Source organism: Falco punctatus (assembly GCF_963210335.1).
Source record: "Falco punctatus genome assembly, chromosome: 8".
NCBI classification, from domain to species: domain Eukaryota; kingdom Metazoa; phylum Chordata; class Aves; order Falconiformes; family Falconidae; genus Falco; species Falco punctatus.
The window spans coordinates 58,314,745-58,341,628 of record NC_137588.1 but is presented as its reverse complement, the minus strand read 5'-3'; the positions used below and the strand labels follow the sequence as shown (position 1 = coordinate 58,341,628).

General features: G+C 44.1%; 1 protein-coding gene across 3 annotated transcripts in view; it reads right to left on the bottom strand.

Annotated features, from left to right (window-relative positions):
- Window positions 1-26,884, bottom strand: part of GLRA1 (glycine receptor alpha 1) — a 56,128-nt gene that overhangs the window by 26,735 nt on the left and 2,509 nt on the right. For all 3 annotated transcript variants that reach the window (XR_013930011.1, XM_080399417.1, XM_080399416.1), the window contains exons 2-4: window positions 13,102-13,232; window positions 8,962-9,029; window positions 208-431 (exon numbers count right to left, since the gene is read on the bottom strand). Coding sequence is in view for 2 of the 3 variants with exons in the window: in XM_080399417.1 (XP_080255543.1) it covers window positions 208-431; window positions 8,962-9,029; window positions 13,102-13,232 (423 nt within the window). In the remaining variant the exon portion in view is untranslated. The remainder of the gene's footprint in view (window positions 1-207; window positions 432-8,961; window positions 9,030-13,101; window positions 13,233-26,884) is intronic.

Here is a 26,884-nt window from a genome sequence, read left to right as displayed (position 1 = left end):
TTGCATGGGAAACCTCCAGAGATCTATTCCCACCACATTGCTATGACACTGCTAATTGTATGAACTCCCTAAAAAAAAAACCCACCTCAATTTCTTTTATCCAACAGCATGTTCAAAGCCTTCACTTTCTCTTTTTAGGCTTGCACAGTGGGAGTTTAGCTCTGCCCACCCCTACCTTGGTGGAGTCTTCCCATTGAGTTACCTCACCTGATGCTGTAGAGGACGTTGCCGTTTCTGGAGATCCTCAGAAGCTTGTTGTCTGTTGTAATCTCATGGAAATGTGCCCCTTTCTCATTAGCAAAGAACAAGTCAGGCTTCCAGATGGAGTCCAGCATAGAGGGGTCCAGGTCCAGGGAGTCATCAGGGTATTCGTTGTACGCCAACCGTGGGTCATTCCACTGCTGTCGCAGGAAGATGTTCACCCTGTAATCCTGCAGAGTGGGAGCAGGGAGCAGAGACATGCAGGTAGTGCTGAAAATGCTGAAAACTGGCAAGCATGTACTAAAATCATTCTCAAAACCAAACCACATCTAGGCCTACATTCCCAAGCTATGGCCATCCTTGTTGGCGTTATTTCTCCAGGAGCTGTTGCTAATCTTTAGCTCTGTAGCTTACAGCTATCTCATAACATGAGCAGATGCCTATCCTTGCATCCCTCTGTCACAGCAATTGTCAGCTGTGTGTGAAGTGTCAGGACCTCTAGTGTGAACCGAGCGGCTGCAGAAGTGATGTTCAGCTGCAGAGGCTGTGAGGGCTGGTGGCAGCATGGTAACTGCTGCAGAGGATTAAGGGGAAAGGAGGCCAGAGCCAACTCCCTTTCAGTGCTGAACCAGCCCATATTGTGACAATCTATGGTTCCTCCAGATTTGTGAAAAGAAAAGACACAGTGAGACAGGCTGTCCATGGGAGAGGCATTCCCTGTGTGTCTGCTCATACAAGGGTAACTCGGATGAACGGACGGGAGCAGCTGCCCTTGGTGAGAGTGTGTGAACATGAGGGATGTGCACGAAGTCTGCTCTCCTAATCCTGAGCGAGTGTTCTGGGTTACCCTTTCTAATGTCAAAATGCCACAAATGCTACAGATTTTATAGGATGGCCATCTTCTTTAACTGAAGCTAGTCCCCCAGCGCTAAGGAAAATTTTATCTGCCTCATAACCATGTGTCTTACAGCTCCCCTGAGTTCCCCAGGCCAAGGTTGGCTGCTGAGGTCAAGCTTAGACACTCTCCTGGACAATTAAAAGCAGTTTCTGTTCTCCCTGTCTGACCAAAAGCTTCCCAGGGTGATCTGCATGCCCCTTTTCTGCTGACTTTCACATAAGAAAGTGAGCCAACAAATTGAAATGGGGAGAGGACGTGCCAGTTGTCAGGAGAGGGATAAAAGCTCCCTGTCCATAAATTAATTGACATTTTCTAAGTATAGAGGCAGACTGTGTCTGAAGAGCAGCATATAATAAACCAGTTTCACTGCCCTGGCCCAAACTAATAGTTGCTATCATGATTAAGGGTTTCTTTGGTGCCTTTCTAATACTAATGTACTTTAAGACTTGTATTAAGAGATGCTTAATGGAGGGTGTCTGACGTGCTTGACAGTATCTAATACCTGCTGCAGGCACTAGGACGTTGCTTTCAGTGAGACCTTCTGGCACCTCTCAGGGGATCTCCCTGACTCTGCCTCAGGTCTGTTCTTTCCATCTGGAGAACACAAAGCTCTGGAGTTGAAGGGTGCATGTGGATGGGAGTCCTTCTGATGTTGCTGCCTCAGGTGCTTGCTGGAGTATGAACCTACAGCCTCTTTTCCAGGAGGACATGACTCTTGTGGAGTCCAGTCACAGTGGAGGGCTGGGTGAGGATTGTGTCTTGGGTACCTTGTGCTTTGGATGGGGCAGTTCATGGCCAAGCCCATGGTCTAGAATCTGTTTCAGGCCACTTAGTGCCACCTTCATCCTCAGAGCACAGAAACTGCTAATGACAGTAATGACTGTGACAACAGCAAATGGACCAAAGACTTGATGCTAAAAGGAGCAGACCTCTGAACATGAAAAAGAGTTGCGACACTCTCTTCTTCTGCTGATATTCCAAATGTCACCTTCACAAGTCCTAGTGCATCCCTTTGACTTGATTACTCATCTCTCTTGACCCTGGATAATGTGTCTTGAGAAAACGCGAATAGCTGTGGACAGATAGGAACCAGGGTCTCAGTGAAGGACTAGCCAACCATGCAAACCTGAAAAGGGAAAGTGACCCCGAATTTCTGCTTCCCATGGCACGCAACAGCTCCCTGAACTACTTGTATACTTCCAGTTCACCCTTTTCCGTGTGTAAGGATCTGCAGCCATTGCAGTCAGGGGAAATCAACGTCACTGACCTAATAGGTAGAAAGCAAAAGGTTGTTTTGCTTATTCAGCTACAAATAAGCTAGACGCTAGCAGGTCAGCTCCTGTTGGGGGCTTATGTCATGTACAACACAAATTAAACTCGTGTTTGGAAGAAACTTCAGTGGTAGCTGCCCAGAAGTGTTCTCAGCCTGATGGAGTGTTGGAAGCTGGTGTGTGTGTGTGTGTGTGTGTCGGTGTGTGTGAAATGGAGCCAATCTCCCTACAGCAGCCTGTGTTGCCACAGATAAGCTTTGTTGCTGGAGTAAATTCACTGCTTCAGCTCCAAAAAATGCGGAAAGGAAAAGGAAAGGAAAGGGAAAGAAAGGGGAGGGTGAGAAGAGAGGTGTAGTGTGGTTTATGTTGCCACCACAACAGGTGTAAGAGGCCATACACAGAAAGACTGCCATAGTTCTTGTCATCATGATGAGGAATCTTAATCATGGCTTGTGGGGCAAATGAAAATTAACTTCTCACAATAGATGGCTGTAAGAAAGCCCCTCCTAACTCGTCTCCAGAGACCAAGTGCCCTGTACTCGTGTCCTGCATGGGAACAGCGCAGGGGCATGTCATGGACATGTGGTGTGAGAGACTGAACTGCCTCTGTTCAGCGGTGTGGTGAGTAACTCCGGTGTATGCTACTCTTTGTGGTCTTTCTTTTGAGACAAGTGTTTGCAGTGGATATTTTTTGTTTTGGAATATGAACAGCTGAGCATTTATGCTGTGACATAAAAAGAGGCAAGGACAAAGAAATGTAATACATGCACTGAATGCAGTTCTCTGCCTTTGCCATTTTATGGCATTAGTATTTTACCTATCTCTGTGTGTATGTGCTTATGAAGATCTTCCTTCTCAGTGGGTTTGTTCCACAGTCCTGGCCTGGCCACTGAGGATGGTTGTTTCCTCCCAGATACCTTTTCCCTTATGACAGATAGCTGAATGCACTGCACTATTGAAGCTGAACAGCCTTTTAGATGTCTTGTGCCCAGGCTTATTTGAATGTAAATGTAAAAACAAGCTGTAAACTGGACATGGCACTGCCTGAGGAGCCAGAAGAGGCATGGAGAACAAGTAGGGTATGTCTGGGGCTGTGATATAACCTAAGATAAATGTTACAGTTTTCTGTACCAGCTAGAGGATCCTGTGTGTTGAAAGCTTTGTGCCTAGGCATTGCAGTCAAACTGAGAGGTGATGAGCCAAACCACTCATTTGTTGACTGTCTGGAGATATACAGTGTTTATTCTAGATGCTGTTGTATGACATTTTTATTAGCATCATCCATAAATGATGGACGGAATGGACCAATTTCTGATGTGGACTTTCAAGGAGAGAAAAAAAAGGTTTTACTGGGGCTGAAAATTCAGCAAAAGAAGTGTCTTTCTCCATATCCTTATTATCACTTGAGTTCCTCATTTGTGTGCCAATCACATTCAGACATTGATTATTTTGTGCAGCCTGCTCCTCTGGCTGGTTTGGGAGTGGAGAGCAGCAACTTTGTGTTGTGGAGGCATTCAGGAGCTTTGCAATCTAGCACAAAGGGATTTTACTCCCAAGGGGAAAATGACACAGGACAAGAAGAAAATAACTGAAGTGCTCAAAGTAGTTCAATTTGATAATGCTGAAATGAAATTCTGCTTAGTGACCTCACAAGGAGCCAATGAAACAGAAGATCGGTTTGAGACTTTTCCTTCCCAAGATACTCCAGTCTTGGCACCTGACGATGAGTAAGCTGGTGAAGGCAGTGGCAGGCTGGAGGTCACGCTGGGAAGAGGGGATGGAGGCTGTCAGAGAACTCAATAAGTTTCAATACCTGGCTCAGGGGTTCTGTCAGACCAGCCTCCTCACTGAATAGTTTTGTTGAGAGACTTCACTTTGATAAATTTACATTTTGTTGATGGAAAAAACAGGGCAGGGACTGAAGTCCTTCAGGAAGGGATTCCATTATCCCACCTGGAACAGCAGGGCACAAGGGGCTTTATTAGCATTGAGTTAATTTTTAAGAATGGGATTAAACGCACTTTTAAGGCTAGCTGCCCTGCAAAGGAGCACTACAACTGGCTGATTTGCCCTAAAACAAGCGACACCTGAAGCAGACTTTGGAAAGGTTAATAAGGGACCTTGTTACCTTGCCACAGCTGTAGCCAAGTAGCTAATTTGAAGCTTGATGTGAAAACCACAGCTGGGCCAAGTGGGGAGGTGCTATGGCCAGTAGTTGTGTTGAAGGTACTGTTGAGGAGGACGTCTGCTGCTTGAGGAATGTAAGTTTGTGGTGAAAGCAGTAGTACTTAATAGGTGTGGGGTTCTGTGATGGAGCTTAAAGCAGCACTTTTTGCTGGGTGTCTTTATAAAAGGGAGGGGAAAGTATATCTTTTGGGGCTGAGGATGGAGCTGCTGATGAGCGGGCTGTAGCCAGCATCCTGCGTTTCAAAATTAAGAGTATAGTAGTATGGTCTTTTTCTTTGGTTTGTAGGGTTTTTATTTGTGTCCTTGTATTTGAGTTGTGTAGCCCTGTTTCATGGGGTTTGTGTTTATTTCTTTTCTATTCAGCACAAATACAAACTTCAACCTCATAGATAGCCAAAACACTGCAGGTCTAATGTTGAAACTGCAGCGGGCTGTGAGATGTGAAAACACTTTCATTTTGTGTCGTGTGACTTGTTAAATGCTTATCATCTCTGTGGGGCTGGTGGCTAGTTGTAAGAATGACTGACTGCAGAAAATTGAGCTCAAAACCTAGCCTTTGCTACAGGCTTTGTGTGTTGGTATTTACATTTTTCGCTGAACTTAGGGTGAGTGGGCCCAGTATTAAGCGTGTGACCCTTACACTTCATCGGCTGCATTTGCTACCTGCTGCGCTGTGGTTTGTGAGGCTGGAGTAAATTGTTGTCTGTTTTGCCGGATGGTTTGTTACCTTGTTGGCAGTATTATATATAGGTGTCTCTGAACAAGTATTAAACATTCAGATAGTTGCATTCTCTAGCTTCTCCTGTTCTTAGGAGATGTTGGAGGACCAATTGTGGCTGTGTTCCAGCTGGCTGGAAGGTCACGTTTGGTTTACTCTTTCCAGATAGGATAGTTATGGCATGAAAGCAGCAAAAATAAATTTGCATGTATACCCTGTGTCTAGGGGAGCCTGTGCTGGCTGTTTTGTGGTTTTCTTTGTTTTATGCTCTTGTTTGCTGCATGTGGGTATTTTTTAAAACTTGAGACTGGAAGAGGTCATCTTAAGTGTTGAGTTCAGCTCCTAGCAACTTTAAGTGATGCCTTCACTGCATACAAAATGCTCCCAGCTGCCTAAGCCAGTGAGAAATCTATACAATAGCAGCTTCTATTGGAAGAGAGATCAAGGGCATAGCTTAATTTGAAGTTTATTGTTACAGTAGGAAATTTGTGAGACTAATTGCTCAGATAATCCTACCAGTTGTTTCATGCTACAAAGAAAAGCCAAAGCTGGTGCAGTCTAGTCAAAACTAAGACCCTGTTCCCTAGATGCTTGACTTCTGTTTCATTTTGAATGAAGAATTTGTAGTTTTGCTTATAGGTTTCCTACTCTGGTATGGCTGGAGGGAAGGTGTTTATACTGTTGAAGAGCAAAAAGGGACTTAACAGCTTGTGGTTGGGGGTTGTTTGGTGTTTTTAATAATAATAATAATAAAAAGCAGAGTGGATGCATCTTGCATTTGTCCTCTGGAATCCCTTGCTGTCGATGCGCTATTGCAGTAATGCTTTGGGACAGAAGGAGGCTGGCTGCACTTGTCTGCGTGGTGTAGCTGGTAGTATCCTTCCCCTTGAAGCACTTGTTGGGTTCACAGGGACGTGTTCCCAGTCACAGGTTCCCTTGTCCTTAGAGCTGATTGCAAGTGAGGCTGATGGATATAAGCTGTGAGTGCAATGTAACATAAATGTCCAATCAATTATGTGCACCACTGGAAGCTTTTATGTTAGGTCTCCAGTTCTGTGGGATCCTTAAAAGAGTTTACTTCCCTTGCTCTAAGTCAGCTGTGCTTTGGGGAATTTAGTTTGGTGAATGGCTCTATCTGCCTTTTTTTATTCCCTCTACCCTTGCAGCAGTTTTCAGGTCCCCATTTCTTGCCTTGTTCATCTTGAACCTTTGTGGGTCAGATAGCAGCTTTATGCCCACGCTAGGAATTCTGTGCCTTCTCTTGGCCCCAACTCATAATCCTCCTTTCTGAGGTTTGTAGACCCAAGGGGCTGCATCAAATACATTAGTTCTATTTTTCTGGGTTTTTTTTCCTCTTCCTCTACCTTCCATGATGCCTTGAGCTGTGAGTGTTCACCTTCAATTCCTCTATCCCTCTGTATGATGGCCTCATGATTTACACCTATTTGTGAGATTCAGGCCATGTAAACTTAAATAGTAGCAGCGGTATTTGCTGTAGAAACTAACAGCCCCACTACAGAGATATTTTAAAGCCTTCTTTAATTGCATGTGTGGTATCTGTAAAAACATGTGACTCTTCTCCTGCAGGTAGTAGTGCAATAGTAACCAAATATAGGATGATGTAGTACTCAGAACCTGAACCTGGCCAGGCTTAGGGTGCCTAATGATGGGTGTCTAAACCATCATGTTGTTATTTCACTTTTCACTTCTGGCCATTAAAGCAGCTGGGGGAGTGTTACCATCATCAATCCTAGAGGTCAATGATGGACTAGTACTTTCTTTGGTAAAATGTTGAATTGCCTCTCCCTGCCCCAGCTTCCCCCTCTTGCTTAAATTCAAAGTAGTTGGGTCTCCCTCAAAATTCCCTTCATGGCAGGACGTTCTGCCCTTCCCAGGGCTGTGCTGGGGAGTTGACACTGCCTGTTTGACCTGCTGCATCCTCAAACAGTGGGGAGGGACTGGCTTCCCTGCAGAGTAAATCTCAAGTTAGCAAATCCCAAAGACTGCTCTAGCTTGCTGAGATCTCATTTTTAAATGTTTCAGTCCTTGTGTTTCTTGTATTCTTGTCAGTGTTTACAAGCAGTATTGCTGTCCCCAAAGAAGTGCATTATATTAGGCTGTGTGCAATGCTGCGTCAGCTTGACATCTGGACTAGCTTGTCAGAGCTGGTTTGGGTATTTCTAGACAAAGCAATGTGCCCAGAGGGTGTTCTTGGGTTCCCATGGGAATTTTTTCTATGGAAGATAGACTATGAAATGAGTGGCATCTGGAGAGGATAGCGAATCCCTGCAGCATGTCTTAAAGGTGGACTGCATATCTCTCTCTCATGCTAGTCTATGCTAATTTTATGGAGCATCCTGCTTACAGGAATTCTCTGACATCTTTGTATGGTTGTTCTGATGCATCTTGTGATGTATGATAGGTATTGAAAACCATGTAATTGTAATGTGCTCTGTACGATGCACAGGGATCCTTTGTGGGCCTGCCCCTCTCCCTTGTGCTCTGGATAGTCTCTGCTAGATTGTTTAGGAATAAAATATTTATTGCCTGTAATACCAAAGGAGGTATCCAATAAAATAGTACATTAGGAACAGATGTGTATTTTTGGTTTTAGTTCTTTTTTTGCTTTATGTATAAACGAATACACTTCTCAGCTATGAATTCTGACAAATTCTGCAATCCAAGTACAAAATGTGTTCATCTGTGCTTGAACAGGGTAACAGCTTTTTCTCTACTACCAGGATTGAACTGGCCCCAACCCCAAACGTTTCCAGAAGAATGGTATAGCATCAGAAGAGACTTATAGTTCCAGATACATAGCTATTGATGTCCTCTGATAGTGGTGTGCATGAGTAACTTGTTCAAGTCGAGGGGTGTGATCTGTATGTAAAGCCTACAATATCCTGCCTGAAGCTGGAGTCTTGCATTCTTCATTCAACACCTTTCTAGAAAAAGAATTACTAAAGAGTAATTAAACACCATATTTCTGGATTATCTTTAATTAGCACAGAGATAAGGCACTATACCTCCAGAGTTTTCCTTTGCTGCTCACTGATTATGTCGCAACCAATCTTTAATAGTTCTCAGGTGGAGCAATTATCTCCTGTTCTAGTGATCCCTACTCCTAGTGTCTTGCCAATTAGATACAGCCTTTAGCCATGTTCACTAATTTCGTTGGAAGTGAGCCTTAACTTGCAAGTATTGGGTTTGACACTTTATCAAAAATCATTGTCTAACAAAAATGTCTCCAAGAAAATAATCATGCAGCGATTCTCTTAATCTTTGGGAATCTGGAACCTGCTGCAGACTGAATTTGAGTTCAGCCCCTTTCCCTTCACTTACTGTTTCAAACTTCTGGATTTATGTGCACTTCAACATAAAGTATCTGCAACTGACTCTGTGCTTGGAGCCTTAGGCAAGTCTTCAGAAAAGACTATTTCCTTTTCTGACCTTTATACTCTGCCTGTACAGTGTTTTTGTAGAGACGCAGATAGAGACTGTGATTTTCAACTACCTGCAATGTGAGTCTTGTGTGTTGATGATCAATTTACTCGAACAGTGGGTAAACTTGGGAACACAGGCAATATTTTCTTCTGGTCATGCCTAAGAGGGTGATGCTGCAATTGCTGGAGTGCAATGAAGCTGAGCAGCTGTGCTGTGATTTCTTTTTTTTTTTTTTTACTTACCATAGTCGTTTCTGCAATCGAACCAAAGCTGTTGATGAAAATGTTGCAGCTGACATTCACTGGTGGGCCTGCATGACAAATAGAGATTGGAACAGCAGTTCACTATGTGCCTGTAAGACAAAGTATTTCCACTCTGTAGTGTTAAAACCCATTGTGGGATCGGGGTGAGTGAGGGAACAAGGCCCAGATGACCTGGCTTAGTCCAGTCTTGATTCTGATGCTAGCTTGACATCAGGCAAGGCTTTTGCTTTGCCTCTGATTCCCTGTTTGGGAGGGTGTTTATATATCTATTCTGTGAACTGTTTTGATGACAAGGAATAGATCACAGCCAGGCAGGACAGCTTTCTAGATCTCTCAGCATTGCTGTAGAGGTGGCAAGCTTACCTTGACCATGATAGCAATGTATCCCAGGAAAAAGCTGAGAGACTATTGACAGGCCTTCTTGTTTAGAGCTCTATAATTTAAAAATACTAGTTTAAATTATCTAAATGCTTCTGAGCTCCCTGCGGAACCAGTGCAGCAGAGTGTGCTGTGGGGCTCAGGCTGTGCAGAGCAGCCGGCACTCCATGTGATAATGGTGGTACCTGCTAAGGCTCACAGCTGGGCAGAAGACTTCAGGCTCTGCCAGCAGAAATTCCCTGGCTGTCCTGTTTTGGGTGAAGGTACTCCCAGACTTCGGGCCATGCTTCTCCCAGGCTTTATTTGCTTTCAGACTGAAGCTTTGCTTAGCTTGCTCATATTGGAAAAGTGAAGGGACCACCAAAGAGGAGTAAAGATTAGGGGCTGAAGAGGTTGTGGTTAGAGGGCATGGGGGGTCAGCCTGTCCATGTGGTGCTGGTGCCCAAAGGGATCAGTATGGTTTGCCAGGCAATATTGTGATCCAATTCAAATCTGAGGTGGAAATGTTGCATCTGCATGGAGGGAGATTCCAAGAGCTGAGTTCAGCACAACATAAAAAGCTGGTGAACAGTTTGGACCCAGAGCCATACCTGGTGCCTGGCAAACCAATGGCTTGCCCGTGTACGAGAGGATTTCTGTAGAGCCTTAACAAGGGCAGGAGAGAAGCAAAAAGGGCCTCTGCTCTGGGGGCTCCCAAAGGACCTGCTACTGGTGCTGCCCAGTATGTGGTAGGGAAAGGCAAGCCAGGCAGAGAGCAGAGGACGCTGTCCCAGGAACTAAGGTTCCCCTTTAATACCAGGGGAATTAATCTTATATCATCCCTGTGACAGATGCTTCTGGGAAGATAAGATCTGTGGAAGTGGTGAGTGTGAATTTTTAGATTATTCCCCCATCCTTCATGGTGACAAGGATGGTGTCTGCATTTCAAACACTGCCTGATGGCTCAGCCTCGCTGGGGAGTGATGCTTGCCCGTTAAGGTCACATCTGCAGTCTGGCAGTTGCTGCAAGATGAAATGCTGGGGGGAAGGAATGGCTTTAACGAGAAGCTTGTGCTTCTAATCAGTGCAAACTTCCTCCTCTGGAAATTAACGGAATTTCCTGTTTACTAAGTAACATTTGGAGCTTGGTTTGCTCCTCTTAATTTCCCTTTTTTTCCCCTTCCTACCTCAGACTCTTTTAAAACTTTGTGCCTGTCCTCTGTGGGAGTGGGATTGCAGCCACGTAACAGTGGTGTTCTCTGTGGTTGGGATTTTCTTGGTGCGAGTCCCAAGCAATCTGAGCAGGCTTCTGTCCCACCAGCTCCCAGACAGCAGTTTGCCAGCTCAGCAGCAGCTCACAGGCTGTTCAGTCTGAGCAGCTCTTCCTCCAGACTGTTAAACATAAGCATGGGCTAAAATATCAGATACAAAATGGCATCTTTTTCTTTTGTCCCCTTCACTAACCCCTCTTATCCAAAAGGCTCATGAAATTTATCCAGCAGCTGAAGGAACACGGCTGATCAGGCTTTAGCACTTGTTTTATCCCTGCTGTAGTGCTCCTGTTGAGCTCACGAGTAAGTTTTTTTCCTCTGGATCAATCTCATGAGCAGTATAGAAGGTCTATGTGCATGTATTTTTCTCCCCCAGATGACACGGCACAAGAAAAATACTGAGCTGTTCCCTGGATGACTGCATGTGCTCCTGGCTGACATGCATGGAAGATTTTGGCCCTCCTCTTCCTCATCCTGTGCTGATGGGAAGCCAGTGTGGGGTGAGCTTGGCCCAGCGTACATGAGGATGACTCTTCCCCAGCAGCCCAGCACTCTTCCCCCCCCCCCCCCCCCCCCCCCCCCCGTGTCCAAGGGGAGCTGGGAGCCCTCTGCAGGCTTTGGGTTTTTTTAGCTTGTGTGAGGCTCTAGAAACTTCCCTGCCTGCCACTGAAACATGCTGCCTATGTGGTGGGATGCAGCTGGGAAGGAATTTTCCAGCAGCAGGATTAATTAAGGGTACAGCTTGGGTGAGAGGTCCTGGGTCCCACACCTGCTGGGTTCATCTCTGCCCCTGCCCAAGTTACCGACTTCATCCTCCAACTTAAACTAAAGCCCTGATGCTGCTTCCTTGTCCTCAGAATGTGAATTCATGGCTAAGTCTGGACTTTACAGCATTTATGGACAACCAGCAATCATCTTTTTGTTGATCTTCCCCTCCCCAAAAATCAATCCGATACAGATCTTTGATATTATTTTAATTTAGATCTAAGCCATTAAAATGCCCTTATGAGTTACTGCTGTTAATTTAAATGACGTGCTTTGAGAGCTGCAACCCTAAGCTCTGTAGAACACCTCTTATGCCTCCCATATAAATTGGAGCCTGATTTATATGTGGGAGGCTAAGCCAGCAAAACTGCCCTGTGGGGAAGGTGTAGTTCATTGAAATAAAACTGAAATTAAATTATCTCAAATAAAAATGCAATACAGCTGCCTTCAGCAGGAAGATAATGTATACATTTCATTAAATATTAAAGTTTAATTTCTTTTGTGTGTGTGCATAATTTAGTGGTAGGAAGGTTTACAGGGTGGTTTTTTAACTCTCTGTGATTTGGATAAAACCAGCAGTGTTCTCCGTTGTCTAGCTGATTACTAGGACACAAGCTTCCCACCTATACAGGGGTTTAAAAGCCCAGTATAGAGCTTATTGTGTGAAGCTGGATGGCAGGTGCTGTCACCATGATTAATGGGTCCTGGGAGTCCTGTGTTAGCATTGCCAGTGACTCTTGTTGGGAGGAGGGATTGGTATTTGGAAACAAAAGAAGTGGATGAAATGAGCACTGGAGAGGGCTGGACAGTGGCTGGGAGGGGGCAGGTCCCACTTTATCTCTGGGTGTGATTCAGGGGTGAGTAGCTCTGGGAAAGCAAGCTCAGTTAAAATGAAAAAAAACCCAAAACATCAAAATTATTTGGGTTGGAAGGGACCTTGAATATCATCTAGCTCCAACCCCCTTGCCATGGGCAGGGACATCTTTCAGTAGACCAGGTGGGAACCGCGCCCCACCCCACCCCCCCAAAAAAAAAAAAACCCAACAAACCAAACAAACAAACAAAACCCCAAAACCCAAAAAACCAAAACCAAAACTACCAGCCCCCACCCCACCCCCAAATCCACCCTTCTTAAAGTGTTTTGAGGAGCAAAGGAAGTGGGTCTGTTGCCTCTTCCAGTGTGCTTGGCTGCCAGTGAGTGTTAGCTGCGTGGATCAGGTGTGACACTCAGCTGTTGTGACGGAGCTGTGCTGGGCACTGGCTGAAGAAGCCTCTTTACTATGGGGGCTGTGATGGCATCTTGCTGGATTTATGCAGAGCTGATGGGAGAGACTCCTCTTGGCTTCAGTGGGTGTAAGCAGCACTGCCCGCTGTTAGAAGGTGCTATGGGTAGTGACTTGAGGGGAAAAGAAAGTTGATGGTTTTTCTCCTGATCTGCAAGTTTTTCAGTTCCCTGCCAGTCTCTGCTTGGTGTGGCAGGATCCCTGATCCTAATATTGAAGTTTTCCCTGCATGTAAAGTTGTTACAAGGTTGTTTTCATTCTGAGTGGATGCCTTTCCAGACATCTATGAGGGATCCATGTGCCAACTCGTTATCATACATATTTCATATGAACATAAACATAAATTATATATTTCATATGCAGTTAGGGAGGCATTCATGAGGATTGCATGTGGGTTTCAGTCCCAAAATGAAACAAAGCCACAAAGCAGGGTTTTTGCATACCTTTAAAATTTGGCCTGATCCTGGCATCGTATCCTGAAGTTCGCCCCATCAGCTTATCCAAGAAATCAGAAGGAGACATGGGTTTGGGGGCAGATCGTGCTGCTGCTTCAGCTTCTTTGGAGGCTGCCAGGCTGTGTGAGTAGAAAGAAAGAGGAGGTTTTAGTGTGCACCCCATACTGGGGAGGGTTTGGGGTCCAGGAGCAGAGCAGTCAGCATCTCATTCCTGCTATAAGGGAGGATGGGTCCCCATGTGAATTCCTGATGAGGCTGGTCTCTGCTAATTTGTTTGCCCAGCCCAAACATCTCTGAATATAGAATCCCAGCTGCGACCAAAGCAGAAGAGAGATGATGAGTGGAGAAAATCCTTTTGTGAGTTTAGGTATAGCTCCTTGGCATGCCACTAAATTACAAATGTGAACTCTGGCGCTGAGCTCCACAGGTAAAATATACTCTGAGATTAGCCTTGGGCAGCAATTACTGCTTAATTACATGGCAAATACCAAGGAGCATATTTGGTACTCTGACAGTCTAATTTTCCAAAAGGCAGGTAGGATCAGAGCAATCTGGATTTTGAGGCTTAAATGAATGTCATGTGATTGTAGAGCTCCTGCAGAGCCTTTGGGACTGTAGGGGATAGACGTATTTCTGCTTCCCACTTGCTGGTCAGTCCAGCGTCTGCTATCGGTACCTGCAATGCAGGGGTCTGAGTTCAATACAGCAGCATGGTCTCTGGTCTGGGAGGTGTCTGGAGTGCAATCCTGAAATAATACTCATGTTGAGTTGAGGATGAAAGGAAATCACATCTTTTGGGGACTTGTGTGGCTTCTGGGGTAGAAAGAGTAAAATTACCAATTTGTCTGTAGAAGATGAAAATCTAAGCCTGGCAACGTACGTGCCTTCTGATTCTATGGGAGTCCAAGAGATCTTCAGGGTGATGATTTGAGCTTAGGAAGTCTCTGTTGTTGCTATCTACACAGGGACAAGTGACTCCTGGTACTAGGTGCTCATTTTCAACTTTGCAGGAAGGTTTTATTTCCAAGACAAGAATAGACACTTCAGTTCCTTCCCTATGGTTATATGGGTTCTGCTTTTGAACACAGATCTGTTCCCAGACTGCAAGTGTGGTGTGAAGTTCCTTAGGTTAGCAAAAAATGCAACCAACAACAAAAAATCGCCAAACCCTATCGACCACTCCCATAGGTGATGTGCAGTGTGCTTAGAGCAAGAGCGCTGTCTCTGCCTGTGGGTTCAGATGCCTGATGCTAGTTAAAGCCTATGGGCAGTATTGTAATGTAAATATATAATAAGGCAAAGCAAGCTGTTCAGGAGGAAGTGAGGTTTATTGCCTCATGCTTTGCAAAACTCCTGAATTTTTTTGAAGTACAAAGGCTGTGTGGGAACTGTGAGAAGCCACTGTGGCAGAGCAGCTGAGAGGCCTTAGGATGTTTACACCAGACACAAGTTATTTAGCTACTTACGTCCTCACAAATGACACCATGGAGTCCTCTTACAGCATGAGGATCTCAAGAATCTCACCTTGGGAAGTTTTGTATTTCTTTTCTCAAGGGACTCTGCAGTAGTCAAACCTGCGGTCTTGCAGAAGAGTAATGCTAAATACTGATACAAGATCTATTTGGAAGGAAGAATTCAGGAATGGTTACTATGCATGGCATTAGTGTGACCCTGCCCTCAAAGACTTGTTCTTACAGTGCAAGTTTAGGCTGAAACTCCAAAACAACAAACGTTACCTAGAAAGAGGCCTTGACAAGAGCATTTTGAATCACCAGGTTCATTGGGACTATAAAAATGGAAAGGGATTCAAAAGCGCTTGGATGCCATAATTTCAAAATCGGGAGTCTGTAGTAACCTGTATTGTATTGACTTTCTTCTCTAGTGTTAGCAGCGATGGCTTGCCAAGCCTGGGTTTTCAATCCTGCAAGCTCACAGCTGCAGTCTGGTTTCTTTTGTAAGTTGCAACTGTATTAGGATTCTCCCATGGCTAGATTTTTAACTATTAAAAAATGTTTAATTTCTGCAGTAAAGAAGGGAGATAAATTCCTGATCACTTTCAGTGAGTCTAAGACTCGGATTTCATTCACCCTTTATATATTCACAATCCATCCCACCTGGACCTTATCTGAGCTGGCTGATGCACACTCCCACTTGGAGGCCGTCTGAGGAGGTGTGGATATAGCTTTTACTATAGCCACATGCCATTTCTTGTCTTGTCCCCATCTCTGCTCTAAGGAACTATGCAAAGCCAAACCAACGTGGTTTTGAGAGTAAATGGCATTGTGGAATGGGTGATGTTTTAATTTCTTTTTTCTTTTTTTTCTTTCTTTTTTTTTTTTTTTTACAAGGAAAACAGGGTGCAATTGATTTGCAAACTCAGGAGAAGAAAGCTGGAAGGGGGAGGACAGTCGATACTGGGCTGACTACTGCATTCCAATAGAGTGTCTGCATGGCAATGAGTCGAGAGAAAAGATTTCAATTAAGCTGCAAATGACTTGGTAACCAAAGACTCCTGCCACTTCAGCAGCAAGATGCCAGATAATGCAATACACTGATTTCTTCTCATTAACTGTAGACTGGAGGAAGTACATGGAAGTGGAAAAGTTGGGGGCAGGAGGGAAAGAGGCAATATGAATCTAATAGGCTTTAAGTGCCAAAAAGGTAATTAGAAGCTGCAATTCCTCTGGCATTTGTTTAAAAAAAAAAAAAAAAAAAAGGGGGAAAAAGCACAGAAAGCAGTGTTCAGCTTTCCTGTCAATTCAGTGTGAAAGCCCATGCTGAGTATGTTCACTCCACTTCCAAGTTTGCTATTTCTTGGGTGCCATTTTCTGATTCTTTTCTGCATTGAAGTTGGAAGTAAATTAATTTTATGAGCTTAGTTCCTACATGGGAAGTATATATTGAGCTAAATACATAAGAACTCTCCCACAAGCATTTGGGAGAGGGCCACCGTCTCACAGCCCCAGTGCTTTCTGCAGCTTTGTGCCCATCCCTACGGGTGGTTTCTGTGAGCCCCTTCGGGGATGTGCTGGAACTGTCAAACGTGGTTTCTTTCCTTCTGGTGTTTTAGAAGCTCTGTTTGGCTTCTGTGTGTTGTTAGTTACCCAGGTGACCTAGGAATGATGAGTTCTAACTTTCTTCCAGTTTCTATTTGGTAACTAAATGTTTTCCTAAAACTAGCTAGTAACAACTCCCCCCTGCCCTCTTCCTCCCAGGATTTAAATAGAAAAGGCAAGAAAGCAGGGGATGAGGGAACAGCAAAGCCTTTCCAGCAGCAGGCTCTATAGGCAGCAGGCAGATGTCTACTCTCTAGCTCGGAAGTAATTGTAGAAAACACCACTGGGAGCTACAGAGAGGCAGGCCCACCCCACGATGCTTTGGATGGATGGGCTGCATCTACCACAGCCATGAAATGTTCGCTCTCGTTGTGACAATTGAGCTTTGCTATTGTAGTTTAGCTCAGACAGCACCCCAAAAAGCTGTCGGCTTCTGTTCTCTTCCAGGTCTGTCCTGGCCAGTGCTGTGTGGGCTGCTTTGGGAGCTTTCTGGGATTTTCTCCATCCCTCCATCTCATATCATTCTCCCAATGGTACTTCCTGTGCAGAGGTACCCTTGAATGTCCCATGGAACTGTTCATCTCCTGGACCAGCAGAGATAAGGAGAGGGAAATTGCCAAATGATTTGAAAATTATTGATGATAGAAGAGAACTGGAAATTTAGGGTGGGCGTTATGTTGTTCAGAGAGAAAATTTATTTTCTGAATAAACAAAAGGAGACAGAACATGTAACAAAATCACTGAGGATGTAGTTTGTATTGGTGAAAGAGTGTTGTCTGGGCTGAAAGCATTTTGGTGCATTTTAATAGCAACCAGACAGCAGTTTATTATATTTATGCTGGTGTAATCCCTAGTGGATCTGGCTGAGAAAGCGCCATCAGGCAATCATCACGGCAACAACAACGGGAAGGTTCTCTTCAAAGGGTTGATAAACGAACATAATCTTTTGTGATGTTGATGCTGGCAGGTATGAAGACACCACGAAGGCCCTGGGAGGTCCAGCCCACTAGTAGGCATTTGAAGGTGAAAGCTGGTGGAGGTGAGCAGCCCAGCTGCTCAGGATTGCATTCCTTAAAATGGAGCAGTCAGGCTTTGTAGGACACCTATTACTGGTTTCTCCCAGGCGCTGTTTGCTCTGTCTGCATTATTTCGTTTCAGCTAAACAGATGATATATCCTTATAAAAAGTTATTTGGTTTAGAAAGTGGCTCTTCTGCAGTCTGGACATGTTGGTTTGCTCAGTTCCCAGCTCCCCACTTGGCTGTTTCCTCCTCCTCTCCCCATTTGTATGGCCCTTGTGCAATATTTTCATGCATTTTTTTTATTTTGGGGTTGTTTTTTTTTGCTGTGACCATGGTTGTCCATCTAATTAAGTTCAACATCACAACCTGCCCTGTTCTGGTTGAATGCTGATACTGAAAAATATATTTTTTTTTTCTTTGCGAAGAAGAGAGATGAAGGAATTTAATTAGCATGGGGCCTCCAGTCCCCTGTTAAATAATTTAATTGTTAATCATTAATTCTGAGGGTAAAAAATGTCTGGCAGCAGAAACACAAACTGTTGCGAAACAAATGTTTGAAGAGGAAATATCTCTGCAAAGGGTGGAAGGTGAATGGTGCAACGTCAGTGGCTCGGGGAGCAGGGCTGGGTTTGTTCCTCTGGCTGGGCTCTCCGCAGGGTGGGGAGACAGAAGATACCTGGTCACTTATCCTGGTTCAGTGCTGCTCAGCAAAGGTTTCTGAAGTGCTTGGTTGGTTTGCTTATTTTTGAAATACAAGGCAAGCCAGAAAGCTTGGCAGGGATGTGTTGGGAATAGTGTTCAGGTGAGCTGGCTCACACATTTGTCCTTCAAACGTGATGTTTTCTATAAGTAGGTATCCCAGGGGAGAGGAATACCCATCAGGTCTTCGAGGCAGGCTGAGGTGACCAGGTAACGGTTTCCCACCTTCACAGCCAGGCTAGAGCAGCGTGGGGTTTTGGGGACACAGGAGGATTTATCAGCTTAGTTTTATTGACCCTAGCAGGCTCTGAGACATGTCACAAAGAGAATATCAGACAGCTGTGCACGGAAAGGCACCATGACTGACTAGCGTTACCCGTGGTAACTCTCCCATTGCTTTCCCTGAACCATCTCCCTGGTCCTTTGGACAGTGCCTCTTGGGCAGAGACCCCTGAGCAGGGACTGGAGCTCAGCAGAGCAAGCCTGTGTTTGGCCTCTGCTGATGCTGGGGCTGCCCATCTCCCTCTTGTCCTCAGCAGCTGGAGAGAGGGAGGAAGGACAGACGAGAGATTTTCCTGGTGAAAAGGAAAAGGGGCAGCTCTAAACTACTCTGCACCCAGACTGTTATTTCTGACTGCACATCAACATCTTATCTGGAGGGAAACGCTGCCAGATGCTGGCCTGGAAAGGCTTGGCAGAGACTGCGAGCAGACTTTTTTTTTTTTAAACGATTAGATTTACTATCAAAATTAATAGCACAATCAATATTGGTATGCAATTCAATTAAAGATGAAACTCATAGTCTGCATGTTTTTCTCAGTCACGTTGTCTGAATTCCTGGCCTACAGCTGTAGAGGTGGCCAGGATAAAAGAAGAGTGGAGGTGTGCTGGGAGGAAAGAGAGCCCTGATCAAATATTTGTGGCCCAGCATGGTGCAGAGGGGAAGGAGCTCAGAGTGTAACAGATGCACTGATTGCACAGCACCGATTGTAATCCATGTGGTCCTGCTCAGCTGCTGGTAGTTACAGTCCCTGCAGTAGGGCTGTGGGGTGTGCTACAAGGGGGTGGGGGTGGGTGGAATTTGAAAAGCTTATTCTTGGAGGTGGGGAAGAAATTTGGACTTGGTTGTTTCTTAAATTCAGCTGAGACCTTATGCAACAGAGGCATGGAGTAGACCTGGATTTTGGGGCAGGATGGGAAAATACTCGTGTACAGTGAGATTGGTGAAATAAGGAATTCAAGAACCTGGGAAACATTTCATTCTGAGAGAGAAATGTGCAATAAGCTATTATTTATCCCTATTCATGGTGGGAGGAGGGGTTCAGGAAAGTAAAAGTAGGCTTGTTAAATGTTGCCATCTCTGTCCTGGATGGCTGTGCTTTGTTGCTGTGGGATGTTTAAACCAATTCTAGCTTTTGCACCAGAAGTAACTGCATTGCAGTAGTCGCAGGATGTAATCAGTTAAAATTTTAACCCAAAGGATCCCAAAACACTCTCAAAGGTCCTGCACAATACTGGTTGCCACCGGTCTTGGTGGCTGTATGGGAGGAGAGGAGCTGGGAGGCACTTCTCCATGGGCCTCAGGGGAATTAACCCTCTGCGATTGTTCCCGTCCAGGGGAAGCTGCAACAACATGACTGGAGTGAGAAAAATCTCTTCAGACTGCAGCATTCAGATATCTCTGTGTTCCACTACCACATTCCTGTAGCCCATGGCTCCTATGCCATATGGCAAAACACCCTGTCCAGAACTATAAAACATCCCAATTACACTGATTAACTCTATGGAAAGACACCAGCGCTTGAAACAATTGCTGGCGCTGCCTGGACAGAGCAAAAGAAAATAATAAATGACTAGACAGTCAGCTGTGGGGGGCAGGGAGAGAAATCTGTGTGTTGTATATAGTGGAAATGGGAAGAGCACTGGGAGACCAGCAAATTACACGGAAATAGTGCTTCGTTGCATGTAAAATCCCTGCTTTTACAAGGACTGTTGTTCAAACAGTCATATGTTGTGTGGCCACTCTTGCTTATTGCATATTAAAAAAAAGTGTGTGTTAAATTCAGTTTTGAACCACAGGCATTCTCTTTAGTGGCATTCTCAAGTAATTCCTTTTCTAGAAACATCTACAGCCCTTGGAACATAAATACTCGCTTTCTGGAAAGGTATGATCCTAAGCCACTAAGACAGGTTTGAAAACACAACTCAAATATTGGAGAAGTGCAAGTCAGTGCTCAGGTTTTAATCAGTTGTGAAATAAATCCAACAAACATCAGCACTGACTCTTATGTGTACATATACTGAAGGGCTTTTAAAAAAAAGTTATAATTGCATATTTTGTTGAAAAAACAAAGGGAAAAAAAAAACCCTGCAAAGACAAAAGCATGTGTCTACCGTCACACACACTGAATATTCCCTTTAAAGTCAGGGGGGCTAGTCAGATATTTAAAGTTATGCATAAACAACCTTCCTGAATGCAATAAATAAAGGGGGAAAATGTCTTTACAAGACAAGGCTTCGTATTCTAGGTAACAATATTCTCTTCACTGATGTGCTTTTGATTCCGTGTTTGGATGGAGAGCTGTGGTGGGAACCTCAATTGACGTCAGGAGGTTTTAGATCACAGGCTAGACAAGTGTCAGAGAATTACGAGAAATCGTGGATGCTCTTCTATCTATAGCTCTGCAGTCACACTATCAGTCACGTTTTCATCAGTTCAAATACCTTGCTACAGCAGCTTTTTAAAAATTAGTTTTAGCTTAAGGATTTATGCTGCTCGTTAGGATTGGACAAGAATATTGTAGCTGCTTTGTTCTTTTTTGATAAATCAGAGGTGGTATGAATAGAATTCTTTTGAAAAAGAGATGTAATGTTCGGTGCAGAGTAGTGCTGAGTTTTTATCTTCTGAAACTTTTTGCTGCAGATCTTTTGAAAAGACCTCCTGAGCCAACAGGCATAATCTGCCTACAGAACTGTGGGTCCCAGTTTGAGAGGGATGGGGCTGATGAGGATGCTTTGTACTGTGCAGAACGAGTTGCATGATAGAAGAGCTCATTTTGATATTTGCTGATGGAATTAGTTGTCATTGCAACACAAATACCCTGCTGGAGAGGAATATTCCCTGTGTGCTGTCTGTGATTCCTGGTGTAATTTATCAGGGTTTTTTGTAAACTGTAATGAATTGTCACTTCTGGAATGAATGGCTAAGCTGTGGGTCCCCTGCCCCAGAGGTGTCTTCTCCTCCCCACCCTGGCTGCCCTCTGGCTTTGGTTTCTTTAGATCCCTGATTAAAAAAAAAAAAAAAAAAAAAAAATCTTTTCAACCCTGGCAGTGCTGTAGGGCCTGTGCTGGTGCAGGAGAGCAGGTTGTGTTTGATGAGGCTTGTACTTTGTCGGCCCCACTGCTGGGAGGTGATTTCTAAGCCCATGGCTCTGTGTCAGGGTGTGATGGATGGGGCTGGAAGCTGGAGGATGCTTGCAGTTCTTGGGCACGTGCGGTGGCAGGAGAGGTGGGATGCACACATTCTGGTTTGTAAACCAGATCTTGGGAACTCTGGTGCAGCAAAAAAAAAAAAATAAATAAAAATCCACCTTTCTGTGTGTGTGTATGTGCCAGGAACTATTGCCCTGCTCAGCAGTGCTTCTAGAGGGTAAAAGCACTGGGAGTGAGCAAAGAGACAAGATGGTAAAGATACCCCACAAAAAGTGACTTTTTTTGGTCCACAGCTTGGCTTTGACATTCTTGTAAGATTAAAAAAGGCTGCCTCACCCAGGAAATCGGAGCATCCTGCTTCCTTACTCCCAACCGTGGTAATACACGTGGTGCACAGATCCTGCTGTAATGGGGGACTTGACCTATCTTGCATAGGAGCTCTTGGCACCAGCAAGGATATTTGGAACTAAGGATTTTCTAAAGCGTGCTGATAACAGCTGACCCTTGTATGCTTTCAGGTTTTATACCCCCTCAATAAGAGGGGAGGAGGGGTGTACTTGGGGCTTTGTACAAAGCATCTTTTCACTTGCGTAATCGGAAATAAAAGAGAAAAAGTTGAAAGAAAATCAGGTAAAGGTGAGAAGTCATGAATTTTGTTGGATTTTTCTGCATGATTCCTGGCTTAGCTGCATTTTGTTGCTGAACCAGATGCATGTGATAGTGGTCCGATCCACCATCAATCCCACTTCTATTGCTATTTATTGATTTGTGTGTTTGTCCAGCCCTGCTGGGGCTGGGGGACAGGATCTGCATTCTGGGTGACTGGTTGTAGCAGCAGGTACTGCTTGCAGGGCAGGCGTGTGAGGGGAGCTGCTGTCGGCAGCCTTCATCTGAAGGCAGTGTGTGCAATGATTGATGGCACTGCAAGCACTACTGTTCCATGCATGCGACACTCCTTCTCTTGGCAACCTCTTGGTAGCTTTTTCCCTCCTCACCCACCCTGCAATGAGGCACCGACAAAAACAAGAGAGTTCCCTGACTGTCTGCTAAGGCATTTTGGGGTTTTGTCTTTTCTTATCCCTCTCTTTTTTTTTCTGTTTTTTTTTTTTTTTTTTTTTTTTTTTTTTTTTTTTTTTTCCCTAGCAGACTGAGCCACACTGGAAGGATGAAGCGGGAGGAATCGGAAGGAAAGCAAGTGCAAGTGTGTTCTTTTGCATCCCTCTCAAAACACAGATTTTGTGGGGTTTGGTAAATTAAGATTTCTCCTGCTTTTCTCAGCTGGCACTTGGATCCAGCAGAGATGTATTTACAGGATGCCAACTGTGTCTATGTACCAGCCAGATGTGGTGCCGTCCCCAAATCAGCAGCTTACCATGGTGCATTATATGGATGAAATAATTGTCTGCATAATGGGGAGAGCTCAGCGCGTGTAAATGACGGGTGCATCTGTCTCTATCTATTTCTGTGCTCTGCAGGCCTTCTCTGTGCTTTGGCCTTACCGAGAGGACAAAAGCTATATTGCTGTGTTTGGGTTTGTGTGGAAATTTTTTTGATTAGTTTCTGTGCATCAGTCTCTTGAAGTATCAGGAGAGATTTAGGAGCACCTTCATCTGTTTGATCCTGTCTGATCTATATCACCAGTGGGATCAAAGCATTCAGACCTCCAGGACCAGATCAGCTAGAGCTTATCAGCAGTTTCCCAAGAGGTTAAGGGGGTGACTACATTGTTTTGCACTAACAAATAGTCTTGGCTAAGAACTAGCAATGCAAACCGCTTTGCCCTCAAGGTTTCTGTTGTCTGGCTCTGTAAACACAAATGTAAATTGTTTGGATACTTTGGGAGAAAGGTGAAAGCAACAAAGAAGAGGGGTTTTTATTTCCGCCCCCTCTCTCAGTGGAACTGACCTGCTGAATTAACAGTATTTTGAGTGCAACGCAAAACCTCCTCTTTTCTAGGCTGCGCAAGTAGGTCTGTAAGTCAGCAGCCTGACCACCTGGTGCCGAGTTGTCTGGTCATGGCTCCTAACGATCCTTCCAGTGCCTCACACTGGAGCAGCAAGAGGATTCCCTGCTTCTCTCGCTCCTGCCTTTTTCCTTCATTTATCCTAAGCTTTTGGGTTTGTTTCCCCCTCCTCCTGCGACTGAAATTATCAAAAGCGCTTGGAATGATTTTTTTGCCAATCAAAAAATTGAATCAAACCATGGTGGGGAGGGTATGCTGGAATGATGATTTTAGGATGTGAAAGAATATGATGAGCCATTTCTCTTGAAAGGTGCGAGGTGCGCAGGTGTAACCATACTTCATAAGAAAAGAAATCATTGTGCTCTTGCTGATAGATAAACATCAAAAGAAAGTATGCAAGGTAATGATAACAAAAGGGTAATTTACTGGAAATAGTGAAACCCTATTTAATGTGTCACAACAGTGAGAGCTGATACAGGCAAACAAAACAGAAGTCAAAATGCATTATCAGCCGATCTGTTCTCTTAATCCTAGTCACTTTGGGACTCTTGGAAAAGCTCCAGGTTATAAAAAATGAGCAAGTGAACCTCAGGGAATAGATTTAGATGATTTGACATGTTTAAATGTTGTGGGTTTGATATGGATGTTGTGATTTATTTTTAAAACATGATTTATTTTTAAAACCCTTCTCTTTCATCGGTACTGAAATAGCAATTAAATTCCTTTAGGTGGTCTGACATCTTGTTCTTAATACTGAAATTTAGAGAGCCCTTTAACCTGCATGCCAGGATGAGATGAGAACAGACTGCTGGTTTTCTACCACAGATGAATGATCACTGGTTGGTGCTGGGATAACAAAGTAATTTAATTTTGGACACTGATTAACATCTCAATTCAGATGTTAGGATCATCTTCTGCTCAGGTCAGCTCATGAGGATTTGGTGAGATGAATTTCATAAACCAACAAGGAAAGTGTTTGTTCAGGACCAGGGGAACTTCAGTGTGTTGTTGCTTACAAGTGCTTTCCTTTTTGACTTGAATCACTTGGTCAGTAGCAGAATGAACTTAGGCTTTAGGCAGTGCTACTAAATCTGAGATGCTTGAAGCGGAGTCAGAGGGTGCTTTGCTGCTGTTTTGCTTCATACATAAGGGTCTCTAGCACCTCTTTCATGGGAGAAGAGGAATAAGGGGGGACTAAATTCCCATGCCTAAACTCTCGTTCTTGAAGTCTTCATAGACAATTCATACGGTGTAATGCTCTTACATGTAAGGGCAGGATCCTACCGTTCCCTGCACGTATTGCTCTCATTCCAGAAGCAGCTCCCTTCAGGTATTCAAACGCTAAATGTGTGTTCTGCCAGTGGGACTTCCTGCAGTATAGGGTAACATTCAGCAGGAGTCGAGGTGGACAGCCAGTCTATATTACCTAAAGCCTGCACAGCCCCAGTGGCTCTGAGATGAAGGATATTTACAACTGCATGTGAGAAACAGCAACATTTTGTATAATGTTTTTAAGCAAGGTGATTATCTGTGGTCTTCCTGCTCCTTGCACCCAACATAAGGGGGGAGAAAGAGTATTTGCCCAGACGTTTGTGGAGCCTTTCTTTTGTTCAGATCTAACCAAAAAGTATGTTTGGAGTTGAGGCAGCTGTTTAGAGAGGAAGGTTAAGATTAGACTGTTAGAAAATGTTTTGTGTACTTTACATTGATTTGCCTTGAAAGCCTAGAATGCAGGTGAATTGTGATGGAAGTGTGTATCAAAGTCCTCGCAGAAAGCGGGTTAACAAGCGTTTTGTGCTTCTACAGGGATGACACCAAATTAATCTTTCTTTGTGGAATGATTTATAAGGATTTCTAGCTAGAATTGTCTACCTCATCACATTTTCAAACCTTGAATTTGTAACCCTTTTAGAAGGGTCTCTAATGGGGCTATTACAGGTTGCAGACCAAAGAAGCTAAAGAGTGTCCTTAAAGCCATCTAGTTCCAGCCTTTGCTAAATCATTTTTATTTCACTGGGGAGCTGACAGACTCAGCAGAGGCACAACAGGTCATAAGGCACAACTTCTAGTAGATTTTAGTTAGTGTGAGGAAAATATCTTTAACTATGGAGAGTGTCTGCTATGTTGCTTAGCTTGTGGCTCTGGGAGTCTGGCTAGTGCTTTATTCACAGGTACTTCTGTAATCTTATCTAGCACTGCAGAGCTATAGCAGGAGGTTTAGAGATAACATGCACGTTACTCTCCTTTTCCTTCCCCTTGCCTTTTCTTTTGCTGTATTTTCAAGGGGCTGAAATCAGCTTCCCAAGTCTGTTTTAGGAAAAAGTGTCTGTCTTTCCACAAAGTTAGGTCATATTCAGAATGGCATCTTATTTTTTAAAAAAAAACTGGCATTCAAAAGCTCCTATTACTGATGGGAGGGAAGAGTTAGAGCAATCCAACAGAGTCTGAAGCTGGAAGCAACCTTTAGTCTGTGAATTGCTTGGAGCAGTAGCCTTGAAGCATCCTGCTAGCTGTCAGATTGCTGTTGAGAAGGGGCCAACTCTGATCTTGATTCAGTGAAGGTCATGCTGCTGATTCCTGATATGTGCAAGTGCAATTAAGACAAGAATCAGGCCCAAACAATTTCAGAGCCTCACAGGCCAGTGCCTAGTTGCGCAAGGTGCCACTTCTAAGCTATTTTTTATCTTCTAACTTGCACAAGGTGCATTTCTACCCCTGGGCTTATGCAGTGGTGTTTCTGGACCACTACGGCTATTAAAATATGTTGGTGTAACAGAAAGTCCAGACAGATCATCACAGGGTAGGGGTAGCTTTTTGTTCTGCATGAAGGAATTTGCAAATGAACCAGGGTATGAACACGCAGTCTATGTAGTTAGATTTCAGGAGAATGTTTGTATATATCTCCACAGATATAAGCAGGACATCTGAAGTCCCTGTGGTAAATATTGTTCAGTCTATTTTTATTTTCAAGAAACAGCATTTGGCCTTGCACAGATATGTGTAAGGAAAGGTTGGTCAAGCAGCCTGTCTGTCAGAAGACAGTCTCCCACCCCAGCCTGGTTTCCATCCCTGACTCTACCCAGGGTCTCAGTAAATGTCTTAGTCACAGCTAAGTAACTGCAGTCTGAGAAGGCAGGTAGCAAAATGGGAAATGCTCTTCCATAAAGAAAGGCATGCCAGAATAAGCCACTTATTGCAAATTCCTTCTAAACCACCCCAACTGTAACAGAAACAAATATCATATTGGCAATACTGTAATGTTTGCATTCACACACCAGCTGTTACTCTTTCCCATAGGGTCTTGTTTTTTACAAAGCTGGAGAACATTTTTCTTAAGGAACAGATCTAGTCTTATTTCCTCTATTGGCTGTGTCTAATTTTCCTTTGTGACTTTGAATTTTTCTTTGTTTTTGTGGTGTATATGCTAACATATAATGGATTCTCTTTCCAGAATATTTTTGACAGGCTGACAATAAATTGTGGTACACCCTGTAATTTAAAGCAATACATACTTCTGTTATGGATTATGGGATTATCAGCTTGTGTCTTTTAAAACATTATGTATGACTGAGTGCAGGAGTAATTGGCACACTAAATTTA